Source organism: Pygocentrus nattereri, chromosome 20, assembly GCF_015220715.1.
Source record: "Pygocentrus nattereri isolate fPygNat1 chromosome 20, fPygNat1.pri, whole genome shotgun sequence".
Classification (NCBI taxonomy): domain Eukaryota; kingdom Metazoa; phylum Chordata; class Actinopteri; order Characiformes; family Serrasalmidae; genus Pygocentrus; species Pygocentrus nattereri.
The window spans coordinates 35,824,019-35,850,586 of record NC_051230.1 but is presented as its reverse complement, the minus strand read 5'-3'; the positions used below and the strand labels follow the sequence as shown (position 1 = coordinate 35,850,586).

The 26,568-nt window shown below is 41.7% G+C and overlaps 1 protein-coding gene across 1 annotated transcript in view; it reads right to left on the bottom strand.

Moving 5' to 3' along the window:
* Positions 1-26,055, bottom strand: part of LOC108416232 (autotransporter adhesin BpaC-like) — an 87,692-nt gene extending 61,637 nt beyond the window's left edge. The window contains exons 1-12 of the mRNA XM_037531384.1: positions 25,844-26,055; positions 22,594-22,661; positions 17,542-17,589; positions 15,982-16,029; positions 14,406-14,453; positions 13,147-13,215; positions 11,331-11,378; positions 9,101-9,148; positions 5,891-5,938; positions 4,923-4,970; positions 2,140-2,187; positions 1,149-1,196 (exon numbers count right to left, since the gene is read on the bottom strand). Coding sequence (XP_037387281.1) covers positions 1,149-1,196; positions 2,140-2,187; positions 4,923-4,970; positions 5,891-5,938; positions 9,101-9,148; positions 11,331-11,378; positions 13,147-13,215; positions 14,406-14,453; positions 15,982-16,029; positions 17,542-17,589; positions 22,594-22,654 — 562 coding nt within the window. The 5' untranslated portion in view covers positions 22,655-22,661; positions 25,844-26,055. The remainder of the gene's footprint in view (positions 1-1,148; positions 1,197-2,139; positions 2,188-4,922; positions 4,971-5,890; positions 5,939-9,100; positions 9,149-11,330; positions 11,379-13,146; positions 13,216-14,405; positions 14,454-15,981; positions 16,030-17,541; positions 17,590-22,593; positions 22,662-25,843) is intronic.
* Positions 26,056-26,568: the final 513 nt, after the last annotated feature.

Here is a 26,568-nt window from a genome sequence, read left to right as displayed (position 1 = left end):
GTGTGATGATTAGAGATTGTTCAGTGGGCTGATTAGAGAGTATTCAGTGGGCTGATTAGAGAGTGTTCAGTGGGCTGATTAGAGAGAGTTCAGTGGGCTGATTAGAGAGAGTTCAGTGGGCTGATTAGATAGTGTTCATGTGATGATTAGAGCGTGTTTAGTGTGAAGATTAGAGAGTGTTCAGTGTGATGATTAGAGTGTTCAGTGTGATGATTAGAGATTGTTCAGTGGGCTGATTAGAGAGTATTCAGTGGGCTGATTAGAGAGAGTTCAGTGGGCTGATTAGAGAGAGTTCAGTGGGCTGATTAGAGAGAGTTCAGTGGGCTGATTAGATAGTGTTCATGTGATGATTAGAGGGTGTTTAGTGTGAAGATTAGAGTGTTCAGTGTGATGGTTAGAGTGTTCAGTGTGGTGATTAGAGATTGTTCAGTGGGCTGATTAGAGAGTATTCAGTGGGCTGATTAGAGAGTGTTCAGTAGGCTGATTAGAGAGAGTTCAGTGGGCTGATTAGATAGTGTTCAGTGTGATGATTAGAGTGTTCAGTGTGATGATTAGAGAGTATTCAGTGGGCTGATTAGAGAGTGTTCAGTGGGCTGATAAGAGAGTGTTCATGTGATGATTAGAGGGTGTTTAGTGTGATGATTAGAGTGTGTTCATTGTGATGATTAGAGTGTGTTCATTGTGATGATTAGAGTGTGTTCAGTGTGATGATAAGAGAGTGTTCAGTGTGATGATTACAGAGTGTTCAGTGTGATGATTACAGTGTTCAGTGTGATGATTGCAGAGTGTTCAGTGTGATGATTACAGAGTGTTCAGTGTGATGATTAGAGTGTTCAGTGTGATGATTACAGAGTGTTCAGTGTGATGATTAGAGAGTGTTCAGTGTGATGATTAGAGTGATCGTTGTGATGTTTAGAGAGTGGTCAGTGTGATGATTACAGAGTGTTCAGTGTGATGATTACAGTGTTCGTTGTGATGTTTAGAGAGTATTGGGCATGATGATTACATAGTTTTCAGTGTGATTCAGTGTTATGATTAGAGAGAGTTCAGTGGGCTGATTAGAGAGTGTTCAGTGTGATTCAGTGTGTGGGGTTAGCATGTGTTTGGGTGTCTGAATAGTGAAGTCTGACCTCTGACTGCTCACTTACTGTTAATAGCTGTAGCGTTGGCACCAGCAGAGTCCAGCGATGTAGAGGCTGAAAGAAAGAGATTGAGAACTTGGTAACTTTAATGTTTGATAAGTCAGAATATTGGATATTTAATATAACTCTTTAGAATCATCATCAGGCTGAACATTGACCAGGTGTACTAACAGCAATAGAACACATGCAGTTATTAGACTACTGATGGTATAAAAGAGTATAAAAAGCAGTAAAAGGCTTTAAGCCTGAGTAATTGCACTCCACAAGCCCAGACAGGCCCAACATGCACTCCTTCTATGTTAGAGAGTGTTAAGTGTGATGACTAGAGAGTGTTCAGTGTGATGATTACAGAGTGTTCATGTGATGATTAGAGGGTGTTTAGTGTGATGATTAGAGTGTTCAGTGTGATGATTAGAGGGTGTTCAGTGTGATGATTAGAGTGTTCAGTGTGATGATAAGAGTGTTCAGTGTGATGATTAGAGAGTGTTCAGTGGGCTGATTAGAGAGTGTTCATGTGATGATTAGTGGGTGTCTAGTGTGAAGATTAGAGAGTGGTCAGTGTGATGATTAGAGAGTGTTCAGTGTGATGATAAGAGTGTTCAGTGTGATGATTAGAGAGTGGTCAGTGGGCTGATTAGAGAGTATTCAGTGGGCTGATTAGAGAGTGTTCATGTGATGATTAGAGGGTGTTTAGTGTGAAGATTAGAGTGTGCTCATTGTGATGATTAATGAGTGTTCAGTGTGATGATTAGAGAGTGTTCAGTGTGATGATTAGAGAGTGTTCAGTGTGATGATTAGAGAGTGTTCATTGTGATGATTAGAGTGTTCAGTGTGATGATTAGAGATTGTTCAGTGGGCTGATTAGAGAGAGTTCAGTGTCATGATTACAGAGGGTTCAGTGTGATGATTAGATAGTGTTCAGTTTGATTCAGTGTGGGGGGTTAGCATGTGTTTGGATGTCTGAATAGTGAAGACTGACCTCTGACTGCTCACTTACTGTTAATAGCTGTAGCGTTGGCACCAGCAGAGTCCAGCGATGTAGAGGCTGAAAGAAAGAGAATGAGAACTTGGTAACTTTAATGTTTGATAAGTCAGAATATTGGATATTTAATATAACTCTTTAGAATCATCATCAGGCTGAAAATTGTCCAGGTGTACTAACAGCAATAGAACACATGCAGTTATTAGACTACTGATGGTATAAAAGAGTATAAAAAGCAGTAAAAGGCTTTAAGCCTGAGTAATTGCACTCCACAAGCCCAGACAGGCCCAAAATGCACTCCTTCTATGTTAGAGAGTGTTAAGTGTGATGCCTAGAGAGTGTTCAGTGTGATGATTACAGAGTGTTCAGTGTGATGATTACAGAGTGTTCAGTGTGATGATTAGAGAGTGTTCGTTGTGCTGATTACAGAGTGTTTAGTCTGATGATTGCAGAGTGTTCAGTGTGATGTCTAGAGATTATTCAGTGTGATGATTACAGAGTGTTCAGTGTGATTAAAGAGTGTTCAGTGTGATGATTAGACAGTGTTCGGTGTACTGATTAGTGTGTTCAGTGTGATGATTAGAGAGTGTTCAGTGTGATGATTAGTGAGTGTTCAGTATGATAATTAAAGAGTATACAGTGTGATGATTACAGTGTCTTTGGTGTGATAGAGAGTGTTCAGTGTGCAGATTACACAGAGTTCAGTGTGCTGATTAGAGAGTGTTCAGTGTGATGATTAGTGTGTTCATTGTGATTAGAGAGTGTTCAGTGTGATGATTAGAGAGTGTTCAGTGTGATGATTAGCGTGTGTTCAATGTGATGAGTAGAGTGTGTTCAGTGTGATGATTAGAGAATATTCAGTGTGATGATTAGTGGTTGTTTACTGTGATGATTAGAGAGTATTGAGTGTGATGACTAGAGAGTGGTCAGTGTGATGAGTAGAGTGTGTTCAGAGTGGTGATTACAGAGTGTGCGTTGTGTTGATTACAGAGTGTTCAGTGTGATGATTACAGAGTGTTCATTGTGATGATTACAAAGTGTTCAGTGTGATTAGAGTGTTCAGTGTGATGATTAGAGAGTGTTCAGTTGGATGATTACAGAGTGTTCAGTGTGATGATTACAGAGTGTTCAGAGTGGTGATTACAGAGTGTGCGTTGTGTTGATTACAGAGTGTTCAGCGTGATGATTACAGAGTGTTCATTGTGATGATTACAAAGTGTTCAGTGTGATTAGAGTGTTCAGTGTGATGATTAGAGAGTGTTCAGTGTGATGATTAGAGAGTGTTCAGTGTGATGATTAGAGAGTGTTCAGTGTGATGATTAGAGAGTGTTCAGTGTGATGATTAGAGAGTGTTCAGTGTGATGATTAGAGTGTTCATTGTGATGATTAGAGTCTTCAGTGTGATGCTTAGAGATTGTTCAGTGGGCTGATTAGAGAGTGTTCAGTGTAATGATTAATGAGTGTTCAGTGTGATGCTTAGAGATTGTTCAGTGGGCTGATTAGAGAGAGTTCAGTGGGCTGATTAGAGAGAGTTCAGTGGGCTGATTAGAGAGAGTTCAGTGGGCTGATTATATAGTGTTCATGTGATGATTAGAGGGTGTTTAGTGTGAAGATTAGAGAGTGTTCAGTGTGATGATTAGAGTGTTCAGTGTGATGATTAGAGATTGTTCAGTGGGCTGATTAGAGAGTATTCAGTGGGCTGATTAGAGAGAGTTCAGTGGGCTGATTAGAGAGAGTTCAGTGGGCTGAGTAGAGAGAGTTCAGTGGGCTGATTAGATAGTGTTCATGTGATGATTAGAGCGTGTTTAGTGTGAAGATTAGAGAGTGTTCAGTGTGATGATTAGAGTGTTCAGTGTGATGATTAGAGATTGTTCAGTGGGCTGATTAGAGAGTATTCAGTGGGCTGATTAGAGAGAGTTCAGTGGGCTGATTAGAGAGAGTTCAGTGGGCTGATTAGAGAGAGTTCAGTGGGCTGATTAGATAGTGTTCATGTGATGATTAGAGGGTGTTTAGTGTGAAGATTAGAGAGTGTTCAGTGTGATGGTTAGAGTGTTCAGTGTGGTGATTAGAGATTGTTCAGTGGGCTGATTAGAGAGTATTCAGTGGGCTGATTAGAGAGTGTTCAGTAGGCTGATTAGAGAGAGTTCAGTGGGCTGATTAGATAGTGTTCAGTGTGATGATTAGAGTGTTCAGTGTGATGATTAGAGAGTATTCAGTGGGCTGATTAGAGAGTGTTCAGTGGGCTGATAAGAGAGTGTTCATGTGATGATTAGAGGGTGTTTAGTGTGATGATTAGAGTGTGCTCATTGTGATGATTAGAGTGTGTTCATTGTGACGATTAGAGTGTGTTCAGTGTGATGATTAGAGAGTGTTCAGTGTGATGATTACAGAGTGTTCAGTGTGATGATTACAGTGTTCAGTGTGATGATTGCAGAGTGTTCAGTGTGATGATTACAGAGTGTTCAGTGTGATGATTAGAGTGTTCAGTGTGATGATTACAGAGTGTTCAGTGTGATGATTAGAGAGTGTTCAGTGTGATGATTAGAGTGATCGTTGTGATGTTTAGAGAGTGGTCAGTGTGATGATTACAGAGTGTTCAGTGTGATGATTACAGTGTTCGTTGTGATGTTTAGAGAGTATTGGGCATGATGATTACATAGTTTTCAGTGTGATTCAGTGTTATGATTAGAGAGAGTTCAGTGGGCTGATTAGAGAGTGTTCAGTGTGATTCAGTGTGTGGGGTTAGCATGTGTTTGGGTGTCTGAATAGTGAAGTCTGACCTCTGACTGCTCACTTACTGTTAATAGCTGTAGCGTTGGCACCAGCAGAGTCCAGCGATGTAGAGGCTGAAAGAAAGAGAATGAGAACTTGGTAACTTTAATGTTTGATAAGTCAGAATATTGGATATTTAATATAACTCTTTAGAATCATCATCAGGCTAAACATTGACCAGGTGTACTAACAGCAATAGAACACATGCAGTTATTAGACTACTGATGGTATAAAAGAGTATAAAAAGCAGTAAAAGGCTTTAAGCCTGTGTAATTGCACTCCACAAGCCTAGACAGGCCCAACATGCACTCCTTCTATGTTAGAGAGTGTTAAGTGTGATGACTAGAGAGTGTTCAGTGTGATGATTACAGAGTGTTCATGTGATGATTAGAGGGTGTTTAGTGTGATGATTAGAGTGTTCAGTGTGATGATTAGAGTGTTCAGTGTGATGATAAGAGTGTTCAGTGTGATGATTAGAGAGTGTTCAGTGGGCTGATTAGAGAGTGTTCATGTGATGATTAGTGGGTGTTTAGTGTGAAGATTAGAGAGTGGTCAGTGTGATGATTAGAGAGTGTTCAGTGTGATGATAAGAGTGTTCAGTGTGATGATTAGAGAGTGGTCAGTGGGCTGATTAGAGAGTATTCAGTGGGCTGATTAGAGAGTGTTCATGTGATGATTAGAGGGTGTTTAGTGTGAAGATTAGAGTGTGCTCATTGTGATGATTAATGAGTGTTCAGTGTGATGATTAGAGAGTGTTCAGTGTGATGATTAGAGAGTGTTCAGTGTGATGATTAGAGAGTGTTCATTGTGATGATTAGAGTGTTCAGTGTGATGATTAGAGATTGTTCAGTGGGCTGATTAGAGAGAGTTCAGTGTCATGATTACAGAGGGTTCAGTGTGATGATTAGATAGTGTTCAGTTTGATTCAGTGTGGGGGGTTAGCATGTGTTTGGATGTCTGAATAGTGAAGACTGACCTCTGACTGCTCACTTACTGTTAATAGCTGTAGCGTTGGCACCAGCAGAGTCCAGCGATGTAGAGGCTGAAAGAAAGAGAATGAGAACTTGGTAACTTTAATGTTTGATAAGTCAGAATATTGGATATTTAATATAACTCTTTAGAATCATCATCAGGCTGAAAATTGTCCAGGTGTACTAACAGCAATAGAACACATGCAGTTATTAGACTACTGATGGTATAAAAGAGTATAAAAAGCAGTAAAAGGCTTTAAGCCTGAGTAATTGCACTCCACAAGCCCAGACAGGCCCAAAATGCACTCCTTCTATGTTAGAGAGTGTTAAGTGTGATGCCTAGAGAGTGTTCAGTGTGATGATTACAGAGTGTTCAGTGTGATGATTACAGAGTGTTCAGTGTGATGATTAGAGAGTGTTCGTTGTGCTGATTACAGAGTGTTTAGTCTGATGATTGCAGAGTGTTCAGTGTGATGTCTAGAGATTATTCAGTGTGATGATTACAGAGTGTTCAGTGTGATTAAAGAGTGTTCAGTGTGATGATTAGACAGTGTTCGGTGTACTGATTAGTGTGTTCAGTGTGATGATTAGAGAGTGTTCAGTGTGATGATTAGTGAGTGTTCAGTATGATAATTAAAGAGTATACAGTGTGATGATTACAGTGTCTTTGGTGTGATAGAGAGTGTTCAGTGTGCAGATTACACAGAGTTCAGTGTGCTGATTAGAGAGTGTTCAGTGTGATGATTAGTGTGTTCATTGTGATTAGAGAGTGTTCAATGTGATGATTAGAGAGTGTTCAGTGTGATGATTAGCGTGTGTTCAATGTGATGAGTAGAGTGTGTTCAGTGTGATGATTAGAGAATATTCAGTGTGATGATTAGTGGTTGTTTACTGTGATGATTAGAGAGTATTGAGTGTGATGACTAGAGAGTGTTCAGTGTGATGAGTAGAGTGTGTTCAGAGTGGGGATTACAGAGTGTGCGTTGTGTTGATTACAGAGTGTTCAGTGTGATGATTACAGAGTGTTCATTGTGATGATTACAAAGTGTTCAGTGTAATTAGAGTGTTCAGTGTGATGATTAGAGAGTGTTCAGTTGGATGATTACAGAGTGTTCAGTGTGATGATTACAGAGTGTTCAGAGTGGTGATTACAGAGTGTGCGTTGTGTTGATTACAGAGTGTTCAGTGTGATGATTACAGAGTGTTCATTGTGATGATTACAAAGTGTTCAGTGTGATTAGAGTGTTCAGTGTGATGATTAGAGAGTGTTCAGTGTGATGCTTAGAGAGTGTTCAGTGTGATGATTAGAGTGTTCATTGTGATGATTAGAGTCTTCAGTGTGATGCTTAGAGATTGTTCAGTGGGCTGATTAGAGAGTGTTCAGTGTAATGATTAATGAGTGTTCAGTGTGATGCTTAGAGATTGTTCAGTGGGCTGATTAGAGAGAGTTCAGTGGGCTGATTAGAGAGAGTTCAGTGGGCTGATTAGAGAGAGTTCAGTGGGCTGATTATATAGTGTTCATGTGATGATTAGAGGGTGTTTAGTGTGAAGATTAGAGAGTGTTCAGTGTGATGATTAGAGTGTTCAGTGTGATGATTAGAGATTGTTCAGTGGGCTGATTAGAGAGTATTCAGTGGGCTGATTAGAGAGAGTTCAGTGGGCTGATTAGAGAGAGTTCAGTGGGCTGATTAGAGAGAGTTCAGTGGGCTGATTAGATAGTGTTCATGTGATGATTAGAGCGTGTTTAGTGTGAAGATTAGAGAGTGTTCAGTGTGATGATTAGAGTGTTCAGTGTGATGATTAGAGATTGTTCAGTGGGCTGATTAGAGAGTATTCAGTGGGCTGATTAGAGAGAGTTCAGTGGGCTGATTAGAGAGTTCAGTGGGCTGATTAGAGAGAGTTCAGTGGGCTGATTAGATAGTGTTCATGTGATGATTAGAGGGTGTTTAGTGTGAAGATTAGAGAGTGTTCAGTGTGATGGTTAGAGTGTTCAGTGTGGTGATTAGAGATTGTTCAGTGGGCTGATTAGAGAGTATTCAGTGGGCTGATTAGAGAGTGTTCAGTAGGCTGATTAGAGAGAGTTCAGTGGGCTGATTAGATAGTGTTCAGTGTGATGATTAGAGTGTTCAGTGTGGTGATTAGAGAGTATTCAGTGGGCTGATTAGAGAGTGTTCAGTGGGCTGATAAGAGAGAGTTCAGTGGGCTGATTAGATAGTGTTCATGTGATGATTAGAGCGTGTTTAGTGTGAAGATTAGAGAGTGTTCAGTGTGATGATTAGAGTGTTCAGAGTGATGATTAGAGATTGTTCAGTGGGCTGATTAGAGAGTATTCAGTGGGCTGATTAGAGAGAGTTCAGTGGGCTGATTAGAGAGAGTTCAGTGGGCTGATTAGAGAGAGTTCAGTGGGCTGATTAGATAGTGTTCATGTGATGATTAGAGGGTGTTTAGTGTGAAGATTAGAGAGTGTTCAGTGTGATGGTTAGAGTGTTCAGTGTGGTGATTAGAGATTGTTCAGTGGGCTGATTAGAGAGTATTCAGTGGGCTGATTAGAGAGTGTTCAGTAGGCTGATTAGAGAGAGTTCAGTGGGCTGATTAGATAGTGTTCAGTGTGATGATTAGAGTGTTCAGTGTGATGATTAGAGAGTATTCAGTGGGCTGATTAGAGAGTGTTCAGTGGGCTGATAAGAGAGTGTTCATGTGATGATTAGAGGGTGTTTAGTGTGATGATTAGAGTGTGTTCATTGTGATGATTAGAGTGTGTTCATTGTGATGATTAGAGTGTGTTCAGTGTGATGATTAGAGAGTGTTCAGTGTGATGATTACAGAGTATTCAGTGTGATGATTACAGTGTTCAGTGTGATGATTGCAGAGTGTTCAGTGTGATGATTACAGAGTGTTCAGTGTGATGATTAGAGTGTTCAGTGTGATGATTACAGAGTGTTCAGTGTGATGATTAGAGAGTGTTCAGTGTGATGATTAGAGTGATCGTTGTGATGTTTAGAGAGTGGTCAGTGTGATGATTACAGAGTGTTCAGTGTGATGATTACAGTGTTCGTTGTGATGTTTAGAGAGTATTGGGCATGATGATTACATAGTTTTCAGTGTGATTCAGTGTTATGATTAGAGAGAGTTCAGTGGGCTGATTAGAGAGTGTTCAGTGTGATTCAGTGTGTGGGGTTAGCATGTGTTTGGGTGTCTGAATAGTGAAGTCTGACCTCTGACTGCTCACTTACTGTTAATAGCTGTAGCGTTGGCACCAGCAGAGTCCAGCGATGTAGAGGCTGAAAGAAAGAGAATGAGAACTTGGTAACTTTAATGTTTGATAAGTCAGAATATTGGATATTTAATATAACTCTTTAGAATCATCATCAGGCTGAACATTGACCAGGTGTACTAACAGCAATAGAACACATGCAGTTATTAGACTACTGATGGTATAAAAGAGTATAAAAAGCAGTAAAAGGCTTTAAGCCTGAGTAATTGCACTCCACAAGCCCAGGCAGGCCCAACATGCACTCCTTCTATATTAGAGAGTGTTAAGTGTGATGACTAGAGAGTGTTCAGTGTGATGATTACAGAGTGTTCATGTGATGATTAGAGGGTGTTTAGTGTGATGATTAGAGTGTTCAGTGTGATGATTAGAGGGTGTTCAGTGTGATGATTAGAGTGTTCAGTGTGATGATAAGAGTGTTCAGTGTGATGATTAGAGAGTGTTCAGTGGGCTGATTAGAGAGTGTTCATGTGATGATTAGTGGGTGTTTAGTGTGAAGATTAGAGAGTGGTCAGTGTGATGATTAGAGAGTGTTCAGTGTGATGATAAGAGTGTTCAGTGTGATGATTAGAGAGTGGTCAGTGGGCTGATTAGAGAGTATTCAGTGGGCTGATTAGAGAGTGTTCATGTGATGATTAGAGGGTGTTTAGTGTGAAGATTAGAGTGTGCTCATTGTGATGATTAATGAGTGTTCAGTGTGATGATTAGAGAGTGTTCAGTGTGATGATTAGAGAGTGTTCAGTGTGATGATTAGAGAGTGTTCATTGTGATGATTAGAGTGTTCAGTGTGATGATTAGAGATTGTTCAGTGGGCTGATTAGAGAGAGTTCAGTGTCATGATTACAGAGGGTTCAGTGTGATGATTAGATAGTGTTCAGTTTGATTCAGTGTGGGGGGTTAGCATGTGTTAGCATGTGTTTATACTGATGGTATAAAAGAGTATAAAAAGCAGTAAAAGGCTTTAAGCCTGAGTAATTGCACTCCACAAGCCCAGACAGGCCCAAAATGCACTCCTTCTATGTTAGAGAGTGTTAAGTGTGATGCCTAGAGAGTGTTCAGTGTGATGATTACAGAGTGTTCAGTGTGATGATTACAGAGTGTTCAGTGTGATGATTAGAGAGTGTTCGTTGTGCTGATTACAGAGTGTTTAGTCTGATGATTGCAGAGTGTTCAGTGTGATGTTTAGAGATTATTCAGTGTGATGATTACAGAGTGTTCAGTGTGATTAAAGAGTGTTCAGTGTGATGATTAGACAGTGTTCGGTGTACTGATTAGTGTGTTCAGTGTGATGATTAGAGAGTGTTCAGTGTGATGATTAGTGAGTGTTCAGTATGATAATTAAAGAGTATACAGTATGATGATTACAGTGTCTTTGGTGTGATAGAGAGTGTTCAGTGTGCAGATTACACAGAGTTCAGTGTGCTGATTAGAGAGTGTTCAGTGTGATGATTAGTGTGTTCATTGTGATTAGAGAGTGTTCAGTGTGATGATTAGAGAGTGTTCAGTGTGATGATTAGCGTGTGTTCAATGTGATGAGTAGAGTGTGTTCAGTGTGATGATTAGAGAATATTCAGTGTGATGATTAGTGGTTGTTTACTGTGATGATTAGAGAGTATTGAGTGTGATGACTAGAGAGTGTTCAGTGTGATGAGTAGAGTGTGTTCAGTTTGATGATTGGAGAATATTCAGTGTGATGATTAGTGGTTGTTTACTGTGATGATTAGAGAGTGTTCAGTGTGTTGATTAGAGAGTGTTCAGTGTGATTATTAGAGTGTTCAGTGTGATGATTAGAGTGCTCAGTGTGATTATTAGAGATTGTTCAGTGGGCTGATTAGAGAGTATTCAGTGGGCTGATTAGAGAGTGTTCATGTGATGATTAGAGGGTGTTTAGTGTGATGATTAGAGAGTGTTCAGTGTGATGATTAGAGAGTGTTCAGTGTGATAATTAGAGAGTGTTCAGTGTGATGATTCGAGTGTTCAGTGTGATGATTAGAGAGTGTTCATTGTGATGATCAGAGTGTTCAGTGTGATGATTAGAGATTGTTCAGTGGGCTAATTAGAGAGAGTTCAGTGGGCTGATTAGAGAGAGTTCAGTGTGATGATTAGATAGTGTTCAGTTTGATTCAGTGTGGGGGGTTAGCATGTGTTTGGATGTCTGAATAGTGAAGACTGACCTCTGACTGCTCACTTACTGTTAATAGCTGTAGCGTTGGCACCAGCAGAGTCCAGCGATGTAGAGGCTGAAAGAAAGAGAATGAGAACTTGGTAACTTTAATGTTTGATAAGTCAGAATATTGGATATTTAATATAACTCTTTAGAATCATCATCAGGCTGAAAATTGTCCAGGTGTACTAACAGCAATAGAACACATGCAGTTATTAGACTACTGATGGTATAAAAGAGTATAAAAAGCAGTAAAAGGCTTTAAGCCTGAGTAATTGCACTCCACAAGCCCAGACAGGCCCAAAATGCACTCCTTCTATGTTAGAGAGTGTTAAGTGTGATGCCTAGAGAGTGTTCAGTGTGATGATTACAGAGTGTTCAGTGTGATGATTACAGAGTGTTCATGTGATGATTAGAGGGTGTTTAGTGTGATGATTAGAGTGTTCAGTGTGATGATTAGGGGGTGTTCAGTGTGATGATTAGAGTGTTCAGTGTGATGATAAGAGTGTTCAGTGTGATGATTAGAGAGTGTTCAGTGGGCTGATTAGAGAGTGTTCATGTGATGATTAGAAGGTGTTTAGTGTAAAGATTAGAGAGTGGTCAGTGTGATGATAAGAGTGTTCAGTGTGATGAATAGAGAGTGGTCAGTGGGCTGATTAGAGAGTATTCAGTGGGCTGATTAGAGAGTGTTCAGTGTGATGATTAGAGAGTATTCAGTGTGATCATTAGAGTGTTCAGTGTGATGATTAGAGAGTGTTCAGTGTGATGATTACAGAGTGTTCAGTGTGATGATTAGAGAGTGTTCGTTGTGCTGATTACAGAGTGTTTAGTCTGATGATTGCAGAGTGTTCAGTGTGATGTTTAGAGATTATTCAGTGTGATGATTACAGAGTGTTCAGTGTGATTAAAGAGTGTTCAGTGTGATGATTAGACAGTGTTCGGTGTGCTGATTAGTGTGTTCAGTGTGATGATTAGAGAGTGTTCAGTGTGATGATTAGTGAGTGTTCAGTATGATAATTAAAGAGTATACAGTGTGATGATTACAGTGTCTTTGGTGTGATAGAGAGTGTTCAGTGTGCAGATTACACAGAGTTCAGTGTGCTGATTAGAGAGTGTTCAGTGTGATGATTAGTGTGTTCATTGTGATTAGAGAGTGTTCAGTGTGATGATTAGAGAGTGTTCAGTGTGATGATTAGCGTGTGTTCAATGTGATGAGTAGAGTGTGTTCAGTTTGATGATTGGAGAATATTCAGTGTGATGATTAGTGGTTGTTTACTGTGATGATTAGAGAGTGTTCAGTGTGTTGATTAGAGAGTGTTCAGTGTGATGATTAGAGTGTTCAGTGTGATGATTAGAGTGCTCAGTGTGATTATTAGAGATTGTTCAGTGGGCTGATTAGAGAGTATTCAGTGGGCTGATTAGAGAGTGTTCATGTGATGATTAGAGGGTGTTTAGTGTGATGATTAGAGAGTGTTCAGTGTGATGATTAGAGAGTGTTCAGTGTGATAATTAGAGAGTGTTCAGTGTGATGATTAGAGTGTTCAGTGTGATTATTAGAGAGTGTTCATTGTGATGATCAGAGTGTTCAGTGTGATGATTAGAGATTGTTCAGTGGGCTGATTAGAGTGTTCAGTGTGATTATTAGAGAGTGTTCATTGTGATGATCAGAGTGTTCAGTGTGATGATTAGAGATTGTTCAGTGGGCTGATTAGAGAGAGTTCAGTGGGCTGATTAGAGAGAGTTCAGTGTGATGATTAGATAGTGTTCAGTTTGATTCAGTGTGGGGGGTTAGCATGTGTTTGGATGTCTGAATAGTGAAGACTGACCTCTGACTGCTCACTTACTGTTAATAGCTGTAGCGTTGGCACCAGCAGAGTCCAGCGATGTAGAGGCTGAAAGAAAGAGAATGAGAACTTGGTAACTTTAATGTTTGATAAGTCAGAATATTGGATATTTAATATAACTCTTTAGAATCATCATCAGGCTGAACATTGTCCAGGTGTACTAACAGCAATAGAACACATGCAGTTATTAGACTACTGATGGTATAAAACAGTATAAAAAGCAGTAAAAGACTTTAAGCCTGAGTAATTGCACTCCACAAGCCCAGACAGGCCCAACATGCACTCCTTCTATGTTAGAAAGTGTTAAGTGTGATGACTAGAGAGTGTTCAGTGTGATGATTACAGAGTGTTCAGTGTGATGATTACAGAGTGTTCATGTGATGATTAGAGGGTGTTTGGTGTGATGATTAGAGTGTTCAGTGTGATGATTAGGGGGTGTTCAGTGTGATGATTAGAGTGTTCAGTGTGATGATAAGAGTGTTCAGTGTGATGATTAGAGAGTGTTCAGTGGGCTGATTAGAGAGTGTTCATGTGATGATTAGAAGGTGTTTAGTGTGAAGATTAGAGAGTGGTCAGTGTGATGATAAGAGTGTTCAGTGTGATGAATAGAGAGTGGTCAGTGGGCTGAGTAGAGAGTATTCAGTGGGCTGATTAGAGAGTGTTCAGTGTGATGATTAGAGAGTATTCAGTGTGATCATTAGAGTGTTCAGTGTGATGATTAGAGAGTGTTCAGTGTGATGATTAGAGTGTTCAGTGTGATGATTAGAGTGTTCAGTGTGATGATTAGAGTGCTCACTGTGATTATTAGAGATTGTTCAGTGGGCTGATCAGCGAGTATTCATTGGGCTGATTAGAGAGTGTTCATGTGATGATTAGAGGGTGTTTAGTGTGATAATTAGAGAGTATTCAGTGTGATCATTAGAGTGTTCAGTGTGATAATTAGAGAGTGTTCAGTGTGATGATTAGAGAGTGTTCAGTGTGATAATTACAGAGTGTTCAGTGTGATGATTAGAGAGTGTTCAGTGTGATGATTACATAGTGTTCAGTGTGATGATTAGAGAGTGTTCAGTGTGATGATTAGAGAGTGTTCAGTGTGATAATTAGAGAGTGTTCAGTGGGCTGATTAGAGAGAGTTCAGTGTGATGATTAGAGAGTGTTCATTGTGATGATTACATAGTGTTCAGTGTGATTCAGTGTGGGGGGTTAGCATGTGTTTGGATGTCTGAATAGTGAAGATTGACCTCTGACTGCTCACTTACTGTTAATAGCTGTAGCGTTGGCACCAGCAGAGTCCAGCGATGTAGAAGCTGAAAGAAAGAGAATGAGAACTTGGTAACTTTAATGTTTGATAAGTCAGAATATTGGATATTTAATATAACTCTTTAGAATCATCATCAGGCTGAACATTGTCCAGGTGTACTAACAGCAATAGAACACATGCAGTTATTAGACTACTGATGGTATAAAAGAGTATAAAAAGCAGTAAAAGGCTTTAAGCCTGAGTAATTGCACTCCACAAGCCCAGACAGGCCCAACATGCACTCCTTCTATGTTAGAGAGTGTTAAGTGTGATGACTAGAGAGTGTTCAGTGTGATGATTACAGAGTGTTCAGTGTGATGATTACAGAGTGTTCAATGTGATGATTACAGAGTGTTCAGTGTGATGATTACAGAGTGTTCAGTGAGATGATTAGAGAGTGTTCAGTGTGATGTTTACAGAGTGGTCAGTGTGGTGATTACAGATTGTGCGTTGTGTTGATTACAGAGTGTTCAGTGAGATGATTAGAGAGTGTTCAGTGTGATGATTAGAGAGTGTTCAGTGTGATGATTAGAGAGTGTTCAGTGTGATGATTAGAGTGCTCAGTGTGATTATTAGAGATTGTTCAGTGGGCTGATTAGAGAGTATTATGTGGGCTGATTAGAGAGTGTTCATGTGATGATTAGAGGGTGTTTAGTGTGAAGATTAGAGTGTGTTCATTGTGATAATTAGAGTGTTCAGTGTGATGATTAGAGATTGTTCAGTGTGATGATTAGAGAGTGTTCAGTGTGATGATTAGAGAGTGTTCAGTGTGATGATTAGAGAGTGTTCATTGTGATGATTAGAGTGTTCAGTGTGATGATTAGAGATTGTTCAGTGGGCTGATTAGAGAGAGCTCAGTGTGATGATTACATAGTGTTCAGTGTGATTCAGTGTGGGGGGATAGCATGTGTTTGGATGTCTGAATAGTGAAGACTGACCTCTGACTGCTCACTTACTGTTAATAGTGGTCAGTGGGCTGATTAGAGAGTATTCAGTGGGCTGATTAGAGAGTGTTCATGTGATGATTAGAGAGTGTTTAGTGTGAAGATAAGAGAGTGTTCATTGTGATGATTAATGAGTGTTCAGTGTGATGATTATAGAGTGTTCAGTGTGATGATTAGAGAGTATTCAGTGTGATCATTAGAGTGTTCAGTGTGATGATTAGAGAGTGTTCAGTGTGATAATTAGAGAGTCTTCAGTGTGATGATTAGAGATTGTTCAGTGGGCTGATTAGAGAGAGTTCAGTGTGATGATAAGAGAGAGTTCAGTGGGCTGATTAGAGAGAGTTCAGTGGGCTGATTAGAGAGAGTTCAGTGTGATGATTAGAGAGTGTTCAGTGTGATGATTAGAGTGTTCGTTGTGATGTTTAGAGAGTATTGGGCATGATGATTACATAGTTTTCAGTGTGATTCAGTGTTATGATTAGAGAGAGTTCAGTGGGCTGATTAGAGATTGTTCAGTGTGATTCAGTGTGGGGGGTTAGCATGTGTTTGGATGTCTGAATAGTGAAGACTGACCTCTGACTGCTCACTTACTGTTAATAGCTGTAGCGTTGGCACCAGCAGAGTCCAGCGATGTAGAGGCTGAAAGAAAGAGAATGAGAACTTGGTAACTTTAATGTTTGATAAGTCAGAATATTGGATATTTAATATAAATCTTTAGAATCATCATCAGGCTGAATATTGTCCAGGTGTACTAACAGCAATAGAACACATGCAGTTATTAGACTACTGATGGTATAAAATAGTATAAAAAGCAGTAAAAGGCTTTAAGCCTGAGTAATTGCACTCAGTATTCAGTGTGATCATTAGAGTATTCAGTGTGATGATTAGAGAGTGTTCAGTGTGATGATTACAGAGTGTTCAATGTGATTACAGAGTGTTCAGTGAGATGATTAGAGAGTGTTCAGTGTGATGTTTACAGAGTGGTCAGTGTAGTGATTACAGATTGTGCGTTGTGTTGATTACAGAGTATTCATTGTGATGATTATAGAGTGTTCAGTGTGATTAACATGTTCAGTGAGATGATTAGAGAGTGTTCAGTGTGATGTTTACAGAGTGGTCAGCATGATGATTGGAGAGTGTTCAGTGTGATGATTACAGAGTGGTCAGCATGATGATTGGAGAGTGTTCAGTGTGATGATTACAGAGTGTTCAGCGTGATGATTGGAGAGTGTTCAGTGTGATGATTACAGAGTGTTCAGCGTGATGATTGGAGAGTGTTCAGTGTGATGATTACAGCGTGTTTAGTGTGATGATTAGAGAGTGTTTAGTGTGATGATTACAGAGTGGTCAGTGAGATGATTAGAGAGTGTTTAGTGTGATGCTTACAGAGTAGTCAGCGTGATGATTACAGTGTGTTCAGTGTGATGATTAGAGAGTGTTTAGTGTGATGATTACAGAGTGGTCAGTGAGATGATTAGAGAGTGTTTAGTGTGATGATTACAGAGTAGTCAGCATGATGATTACAGTGTGTTCAGTGTGCTGATTAGAGAGTGTTTATTGTGATGATTACAGAGTGGTCAGCGTGATGATTATAGAGTGTTCAGTGTGATTAGAGTGTTCAGTGAGATGATTAGAGAGTGTTTAGTGTGATGATTACAGAGTAGTCAGCGTGATGATTACAGAGTGTTCAGTGTGATTAGAGTGTTCAGTGTGATGATTACAGAGTGGTCAGTGAGATGATTAGAGAGTGTTTAGTGTGATGATTACAGAGTGGTCAGTGAGTTGATTAGAGAGTGTTTAGTGTGATGATTACAGAGTGGTCAGTGAGATGATTAGAGAGTGTTTAATGTGATGATTACAGAGTGGTCAGTGTGATGATTAGAGAGACCCAGTCATTACTAAACACCTCCTACAGTGTTTTTTGACGACATCTTACAGGAGTTCAGACCACAAGGTCCATGGAGAAACACTGTCAGACTTTCAGCTGTGAGTCTGTACGTCTGTGTGTGTGTGTGTGTGTGTGTGTGTGTGTGTGTGTGTGTGTGTGTGTGTGTGTGTGTGTGTGTGTGTGTGCCTGTGCGGGGGGAGGGGGGGGTTAGCATGTGTTTGGGTGTCTGAATAGTGAAGTCTGACCTCTGACTGCTCACTTACTGTTAATAGCTGTAGCGTTGGCACCAGCAGAGTCCAGCGATGTAGAGGCTGAAAGAAAGAGAATGAGAACTTGGTAACTTTAATGTTTGATAAGTCAGAATATTGGATATTTAATATAATTCTTTAGAATCATCATCAGGCTGAACATTGTCCAGGTGTACTAACAGCAATAGAACACATGCAGTTATTAGACTACTGATGGTATAAAAGAGTATAAAAAGCAGTAAAAGGCTTTAAGCCTGAGTAATTGCACTCCACAAGCCCAGACAGGCCCAACATGCACTCCTTCTATTTTAGACGGTGTTCAGCATGATGATTACAGAGTGTTCAGTGTGATGTTTAGAGAGTGTTCAGTGTGATGATTACAGAGTGTTCAGTGTGATGATTACAGAGTGTTCAGTGTGATGATTACAGAGTGTTCGGTGTGATGATTAGAGAGTGCTCAGTGTGATTATTACAGATTGTTCATTGTGTTGATTAGAGTGTTCAGTGTGATGATTACAGAGTGGTCAGTGTGATGATTAGAGAATGTTTAGTGTGATGATTACAGAGTGGTCAGCGTGATGATTACAGAGTGGTCAGTGTGATGATTAGAGAGACCCAGTCATTACTAAACACCTCCTACAGTGTTTTTTGACGACATCTTACAGGAGTTCAGACCACAAGGTCCATGGAGAAACACTGTCAGACTTTCAGCTGTGAGTCTGTACGTCTGTGTGTGTGTGTGTGTGTGTGTGTGTGCGTGAGTGTGTGTGTGTGTGTGCGTTGTGTTGATTACAGAGTGTTCATTGTGATGATTATAGAGTTTTCAGTGTGATTAACGTGTTCAGTGAGATGATTGGAGAGTGTTCAGCGTGATGATGATGGTATAAAAGAGTATAAAAAGCAGTAAAAGGCTTTAAGCCTGAGTAATTGCACCCCCAACAAAATTACAGTATGACTTTACTACTTAACATATAGTTAAGATGGACATCCTCTTTAAAATTCAGCAGAGTAGAGTCTCCAAACGGCCGTTCTTGGGCGTCTGACACTTTAAAACACTTCGCACAGCCGACGTGTCTGCTGCATTTACAGAGAGTGCCCCCTGCACACTGGCTATGATTTAAAACTCTAAAATCGAGGTTTAAGGAGGACACGGGCAGCACAGAGAGAGAGAGAGCGACAGAGAAAGAGCGCACACGTGAGGGTGTGTGTATGTGTGTGTGTGTGTGTGTGTGTTTGTGCACTCCTTCTATTTTAGACGGTGTTCAGCATGATGATTACAGAGTGTTCAGTGTGATGTTTAGAGAGTGTTCAGTGTGATGATTACAGAGTGTTCAGTGTGATGATTACAGAGTGTTCAGTGTGATGATTACAGAGTGTTCGGTGTGATGATTAGAGAGTGCTCAGTGTGATTATTACAGATTGTTCATTGTGTTGATTAGAGTGTTCAGTGTGATGATTACAGAGTGGTCAGTGTGATGATTAGAGAATGTTTAGTGTGATGATTACAGAGTGGTCAGCGTGATGATTACAGAGTGGTCAGTGTGATGATTAGAGAGACCCAGTCATTACTAAACACCTCCTACAGTGTTTTTTGACGACATCTTACAGGAGTTCAGACCACAAGGTCCATGGAGAAACACTGTCAGACTTTCAGCTGTGAGTCTGTACGTCTGTGTGTGTGTGTGTGTGTGTGTGTGTGCGTGAGTGTGTGTGTGTGTGTGCGTTGTGTTGATTACAGAGTGTTCATTGTGATGATTATAGAGTTTTCAGTGTGATTAACGTGTTCAGTGAGATGATTGGAGAGTGTTCAGCGTGATGATGATGGTATAAAAGAGTATAAAAAGCAGTAAAAGGCTTTAAGCCTGAGTAATTGCACCCCCAACAAAATTACAGTATGACTTTACTACTTAACATATAGTTAAGATGGACATCCTCTTTAAAATTCAGCAGAGTAGAGTCTCCAAACGGCCGTTCTTGGGCGTCTGACACTTTAAAACACTTCGCACAGCCGACGTGTCTGCTGCATTTACAGAGAGTGCCCCCTGCACACTGGCTATGATTTAAAACTCTAAAATCGAGGTTTAAGGAGGACACGGGCAGCACAGAGAGAGAGAGAGCGACAGAGAAAGAGCGCACACGTGAGGGTGTGTGTATGTGTGTGTGTGTGTGTGTGTGTGTTTGTGCACTCCTTCTATTTTAGACGGTGTTCAGCATGATGATTACAGAGTGTTCAGTGTGATGTTTAGAGAGTGTTCAGTGTGATGATTACAGAGTGTTCAGTGTGATGATTACAGAGTGTTCAGTGTGATGATTACAGAGTGTTCGGTGTGATGATTAGAGAGTGCTCAGTGTGATTATTACAGATTGTTCATTGTGTTGATTAGAGTGTTCAGTGTGATGATTACAGAGTGGTCAGTGTGATGATTAGAGAATGTTTAGTGTGATGATTACAGAGTGGTCAGCGTGATGATTACAGAGTGGTCAGTGTGATGATTAGAGAGACCCAGTCATTACTAAACACCTCCTACAGTGTTTTTTGACGACATCTTACAGGAGTTCAGACCACAAGGTCCATGGAGAAACACTGTCAGACTTTCAGCTGTGAGTCTGTACGTCTGTGTGTGTGTGTGTGTGTGTGTGTGTGCGTGAGTGTGTGTGTGTGTGTGCGTTGTGTTGATTACAGAGTGTTCATTGTGATGATTATAGAGTTTTCAGTGTGATTAACGTGTTCAGTGAGATGATTGGAGAGTGTTCAGCGTGATGATGATGGTATAAAAGAGTATAAAAAGCAGTAAAAGGCTTTAAGCCTGAGTAATTGCACCCCCAAAAAAATTACAGTATGACTTTACTACTTAACATATAGTTAAGATGGACATCCTCTTTAAAATTCAGCAGAGTAGAGTCTCCAAACGGCCGTTCTTGGGCGTCTGACACTTTAAAACACTTCGCACAGCCGACGTGTCTGCTGCATTTACAGAGAGTGCCCCCTGCACACTGGCTATGATTTAAAACTCTAAAATCGAGGTTTAAGGAGGACACGGGCAGCACAGAGAGAGAGAGAGCGACAGAGAAAGAGCGCACACGTGAGGGTGTGTGTATGTGTGTGTGTGTGTGTGTGTGTTTGTGCACTCCTTCTATTTTAGACGGTGTTCAGCATGATGATTACAGAGTGTTCAGTGTGATGTTTAGAGAGTGTTCAGTGTGATGATTACAGAGTGTTCAGTGTGATGATTACAGAGTGTTCAGTGTGATGATTACAGAGTGTTCGGTGTGATGATTAGAGAGTGCTCAGTGTGATTATTACAGATTGTTCATTGTGTTGATTAGAGTGTTCAGTGTGATGATTACAGAGTGGTCAGTGTGATGATTAGAGAATGTTTAGTGTGATGATTACAGAGTGGTCAGCGTGATGATTACAGAGTGGTCAGTGTGATGATTAGAGAGACCCAGTCATTACTAAACACCTCCTACAGTGTTTTTTGACGACATCTTACAGGAGTTCAGACCACAAGGTCCATGGAGAAACACTGTCAGACTTTCAGCTGTGAGTCTGTACGTCTGTGTGTGTGTGTGTGTGTGTGTGTGTGTGCGTGAGTGTGTGTGTGTGTGTGCGTTGTGTTGATTACAGAGTGTTCATTTTGATGATTATAGAGTTTTCAGTGTGATTAACGTGTTCAGTGAGATGATTGGAGAGTGTTCAGCGTGATGATGATGGTATAAAAGAGTATAAAAAGCAGTAAAAGGCTTTAAGCCTGAGTAATTGCACCCCCAAAAAAATTACAGTATGACTTTACTACTTAACATATAGTTAAGATGGACATCCTCTTTAAAATTCAGCAGAGTAGAGTCTCCAAACGGCCGTTCTTGGGCGTCTGACACTTTAAAACACTTCGCACAGCCGACGTGTCTGCTGCATTTACAGAGAGTGCCCCCTGCACACTGGCTATGATTTAAAACTCTAAAATCGAGGTTTAAGGAGGACACGGGCAGCACAGAGAGAGAGAGAGCGACAGAGAAAGAGCGCACACGTGAGGGTGTGTGTATGTGTGTGTGTGTGTGTGTGTTTGTGCGCGCGCAAGGGAACTAGAAAAACGTGATGGCATCATTAAAAAAGTTCAATTAAAAAGTTGCTTGTTATCACAAATAGCTAATCAGCCAATCACACGGCCGCAGCTCACTGCATTTAGGCATGTAGAGGTGGTCAAGACGACTTGCTGAAGTGCAGACCGAGCATCAGAACGGGGAAGAAAGGGGATTTAAGGGGCTTTGAACGTGGCGTGGTTGTTGGTGCCAGACGGGCTGGTCTGAGTATTTCAGAAACCGCTGATCTACTGGGATTTTCACGCTCAACCATCTCTAGGGTTCACAGAGAACGGTCTGAAAAAGAGGAAGTATCCAGTGAGCGGTCAGTTGTGTGGACGAAAATGCCTTGTTGATGTGAGAGGTCAGAGGAGAACGGGCAGCCTGGTTCCAGATGATAGAAAGGCAACAGGAACTCAAATCACCAACCAACATCTCTGAGGAATGTTTCCAACACCTTGTTGAAAGTCTGCCATGAAGAATTAAGACAGTTCTGAAGGCAAAAGGGGGTCCAGCCTTTTACTAGCACCTAATAAAGTGGCCAGTGAGTGTGTGTGTATATATATATATATATATATTTATATGATGAAGCTTAGCAGTAATACAAGGAAGTGTGTAAGAAATCATACACACCAAGAAACATTTTAATTAAATGTTTAAAAAGTTAGAGACACATTTGTAAATGTTTGTAAGTGAGCTCTGAGCTCCACGGCCTAACAAAAGGTGGACTGAGCTTCACGGTTTAGAAGCGGAATAAGTGAAAGAGTCTCTTTGTTTTCTGTCAGTTTTTTGCAGAAGGTCAGTATCTGCAGATCTAATGGGGTCTCTCCTGTTTTCTACAGCACACTGCACTGATTCTGCACTGATATTGTAGAAAAACCACTTTGAAAAATGTGTTTCCAGCTGCATTTTTGCTTTCAGTTTAGATGAAAAAACTTTAGAGAGTAACCAACAGATTGTTAGGAGTCAGAACAGTGCAGTACTTACCATCAGTGCCTGTACCTATCAGTAAGATCAGGACACAAAGGGCAGAACTGCAGGACTGCATGACTGACCTACGGACACACACACACACACACACACACACACACCATCAGTACTAAGCAGGAGAGGAGAGAGAGAGAGAGAGAGAGAGAGAACAGAACTGACCTACAGACACACACACACCATCAGTACTGACCAGGAGAGGAGAGAGAGAGAGAACAGAACTGACCTACAGACACACACACACCATCAGTACTGACCAGGAGAGGAGAGAGAGAGAGAGAGAGAGAGAACAGAACTGACCTACAGACACACACACACCATCAGTACTGACCAGGAGAGGAGAGAGAGAGAGAACAGAACTGACCTACAGACACACACACACCATCAGTACTAACCAGGAGAGGAGAGAGAGAGAGAGAGAACAGAACTGACCTACAGACACACACACCCCATCAGTACTGACCAGGAGAGGAGAGAGAGGAGAGAGAGAGAGAACAGAACTGACCTACAGACACACACACTCCATCAGTACTGACCAGGAGAGGAGAGAGAGAGAGAGAGAGAGACAGAGAGAGAGAGAGAACAGAACTGACCTACAGACACTCACACCCCATCAGTACTGACCAGGAGAGGAGAGAGAGGAGAGAGAGAGAACAGAACTGACCTACAGACACACACACCCCATCAGTACTGACCAGGAGAGGAGAGAGAGAAGAGAGAGAGAGAGAACAGAACTGACCTACAGACACACACACTCCATCAGTACTGACCAGGAGAGGAGAGAGAGGAGAGAGAGAGAGAACAGAACTGACCTACAGACACACACACTCCATCAGTACTGACCAGGAGAGGAGAGAGAGAGAGAGAGAGAGAGAGAGAGAGAGAGAGAGAGAGAGAGAGAGAACAGAACTGACCTACAGACACACACACCCCATCAGTACTGACCAGGAGAGGAGAGAGAGGAGAGAGAGAGAGAGAACAGAACTGACCTACAGACACACACACTCCATCAGTACTGACCAGGAGAGGAGAGAGAGAAGAGAGAGAGAGAGAACAGAACTGACCTACAGACACACACACTCCATCAGTACTGACCAGGAGAGGAGAGAGAGAGAGAGAGAGAGAGAACAGAACTGACCTACAGACACACACACACCATCAGTACTGACCAGGAGAGGAGAGAGAGAGAGAGAGAGAGAGAGAGAGAGAGAGAGAGAGAGAGAGAGAGAGAGAGAGAAGAGAACTGACCTACAGACACACACACCCCATCAGTACTGACCAGGAGAGGAGAGAGAGAGAGAACAGAACTGACCTACAGACACACACTCCATCAGTACTGACCAGGAGAGGAGAGAGAGAGAGAGAGAGAGAGAGAGAGAGAGAGAGAGAGAGAGAGAGAGAACAGAACTGACCTACAGACACACACACCCCATCAGTACTGACCAGGAGAGGAGAGAGAGGAGAGAGAGAGAGAACAGAACTGACCTACAGACACACACACCCCATCAGTACTGACCAGGAGAGGAGAGAGAGAGAGAACAGAACTGACCTACAGACACACACACCCCATCAGTACTGACCAGGAGAGGAGAGAGAGAGAGAGAGAGAGAGAACAGAACTGACCTACAGACACACACACCATCAGTACTGACCAGGAGAGGAGAGAGAGAGAGAGAGAACAGAACTGACCTACAGACACACACACCATCAGTACTGACCAGGAGAGGAGAGAGAGAGAGAGAGAGAGAGAGAGAGAGAGAGAGAGAGAGAGAACAGAACTGACCTACAGACACACACACCATCAGTACTGACCAGGAGAGGAGAGAGGGAGAGAGAGAACAGAACTGAGCTACAGACACACACACACTCCATCAGTACTGACCAGGAGAGGAGAGAGAGAGAAGAGAGAGAGAGAGAGAACAGAACTGACCTATAGACACACACACACCATCAGTACTGACCAGGAGAGGAGAGAGAGAAAGAGAGAACAGAACTGACCTATAGACACACACACACCATCAGTACTGACCAGGAGAGGAGAGAGAGAGAGAGAGAGAGAGAGAGAACAGAACTGAGCTACAGACACACACACCATCAGTACTGACCAGGAGAGGAGAGAGAGAGAGAGAGAGAGAGAGAGAGAGAGAGAGAGAGAGAGAGAGAACAGAACTGACCTATAGACACACACACACCATCAGTACTGACCAGGAGAGGAGAGAGAGAGAAGAGAGAGAGAGAACAGAACTGAGCTACAGACACACACACACCATCAGTACTGACCAGGAGAGGAGAGAGAGAAGAGAGAGAGAGAGAGAGAGAGAGAGAGAGAGAGAGAACAGAACTGAGCTACAGACACACACACCATCAGTACTGACCAGGAGAGGAGAGAGAGAGAGAGAACAGAACTGACCTACAGACACACACACCATCAGTACTGGCCAGGAGAGGAGAGGAGAGACGAGAGAAATCATGCAAAGTTCAATAAATAATGAAAAAAAGCGCCGTCTAGTGGCCTGAACACCTGATCTGTATTATGAACTAATCTTTCTTTGCACTTCTTTATTTACTCGTTGGTTCATATATTTCTAGCCTGAGCTGTGAAAAAGGTTCTCCGTCACACGTTCAGACATTTTCTCTGTAGGTTATTCATTACGGTATGTGTGTGGATGGCCGGTCACAGTTTTGACAGGATTGTCTGATTAACTACTGAAACGGATCACAGTAGTTTTCCTGCTGTTATCGTGATCCTGTAGGAAGCCTTCAGCAAACCCTGCTTGCCTGGCTGGTTATCAAACTAACACTCTCACTGTAGTTACTGTACAACATTCATCCTCACCAAGTCCACATTAGGCCACACAAAGCGTACATTAACACTGAAAAGCAGTCAGTCTGAAGTCTTTAAGAGGAGCAGACCAGTAAACACTGATCATCCGGCAGCTCAGCTGACGCCTCCAGGTCTTATTCATACCCGTCAGTAGTAGAAAAGACAGATAAATGATGCTGAAACACTGAATCCACACAGTAAATGGACATCACACAGACGGGGTTACAACCAGCTCAGACAGTGATAGCAGTGAGGTATCAGATTACGGGTGGAGCATTAGTGGAGTAACAGTAAGTGACTTTACTCTGTACTGAGAGCCCAGAGCTGTTTATTAATAAATCCTCGTTATAATAATAATAATAATAATAATCAGGGGGTATCAGAGAGTCAGCAGATCAGTGTTAGAGCTCATCATAGCGTACATACCTGTATAAATAACGGTCCGGATCCGGACCTGCAGTGGACGCAGCGCGGTGTGTTCACCTTAAACAGAGTTTACCTGCTGTAGAATCGGCGCCAGCGCGGAGAGGCAGTGCTGCCTGGAGATCACTCACCCTGCAGGAGACTGAAGACTGAGATTCACTGAGATTTTACCCTTTATTTCACTCCGTCTCGCCCCGCATTACAGTTACTTTCACTTTCACTTCAGTGGCGCACAGAGTGGCGCACAGCTGGGCGGACCCTCCACAGCGGAATCCCTCAGGGCTCTCCTACAGGACGGACTGCATGCAAATGAGCCGAGCGGCGTCCAACCAGAGCGCCCTCACCCTCCCTCTGTGCCCGCAGCCTGGGCGAGTTTCAGTGACGACCCCCATAGCGGCCAGCAGGGGGCGAGGAAGCGCTTCAGCTCGCTTTAATGTTCCAAACTTTGCGCTCTGACCATTAGAACGGATCACCTTTCCTTACTGTTTTCATTCATTCATTCATTCATTCATTCATTCATTCATTCACTCACACAGGAATCAGACGCTGAAAGATCCCTGAAGAGCACATTAACGGAGGGGGAGCTCCACCGATTTTCCAGAATTTCTACATAATTAACTGGTCCAGATGTAAACAGAGCGGTTCTGAGCGGTTTGGTGTGAAACACTCAGTTCTAGAGAAACTCACCGAGTCAGAGCTATTCACAGTGGTGGTGATAGGAACCAGAC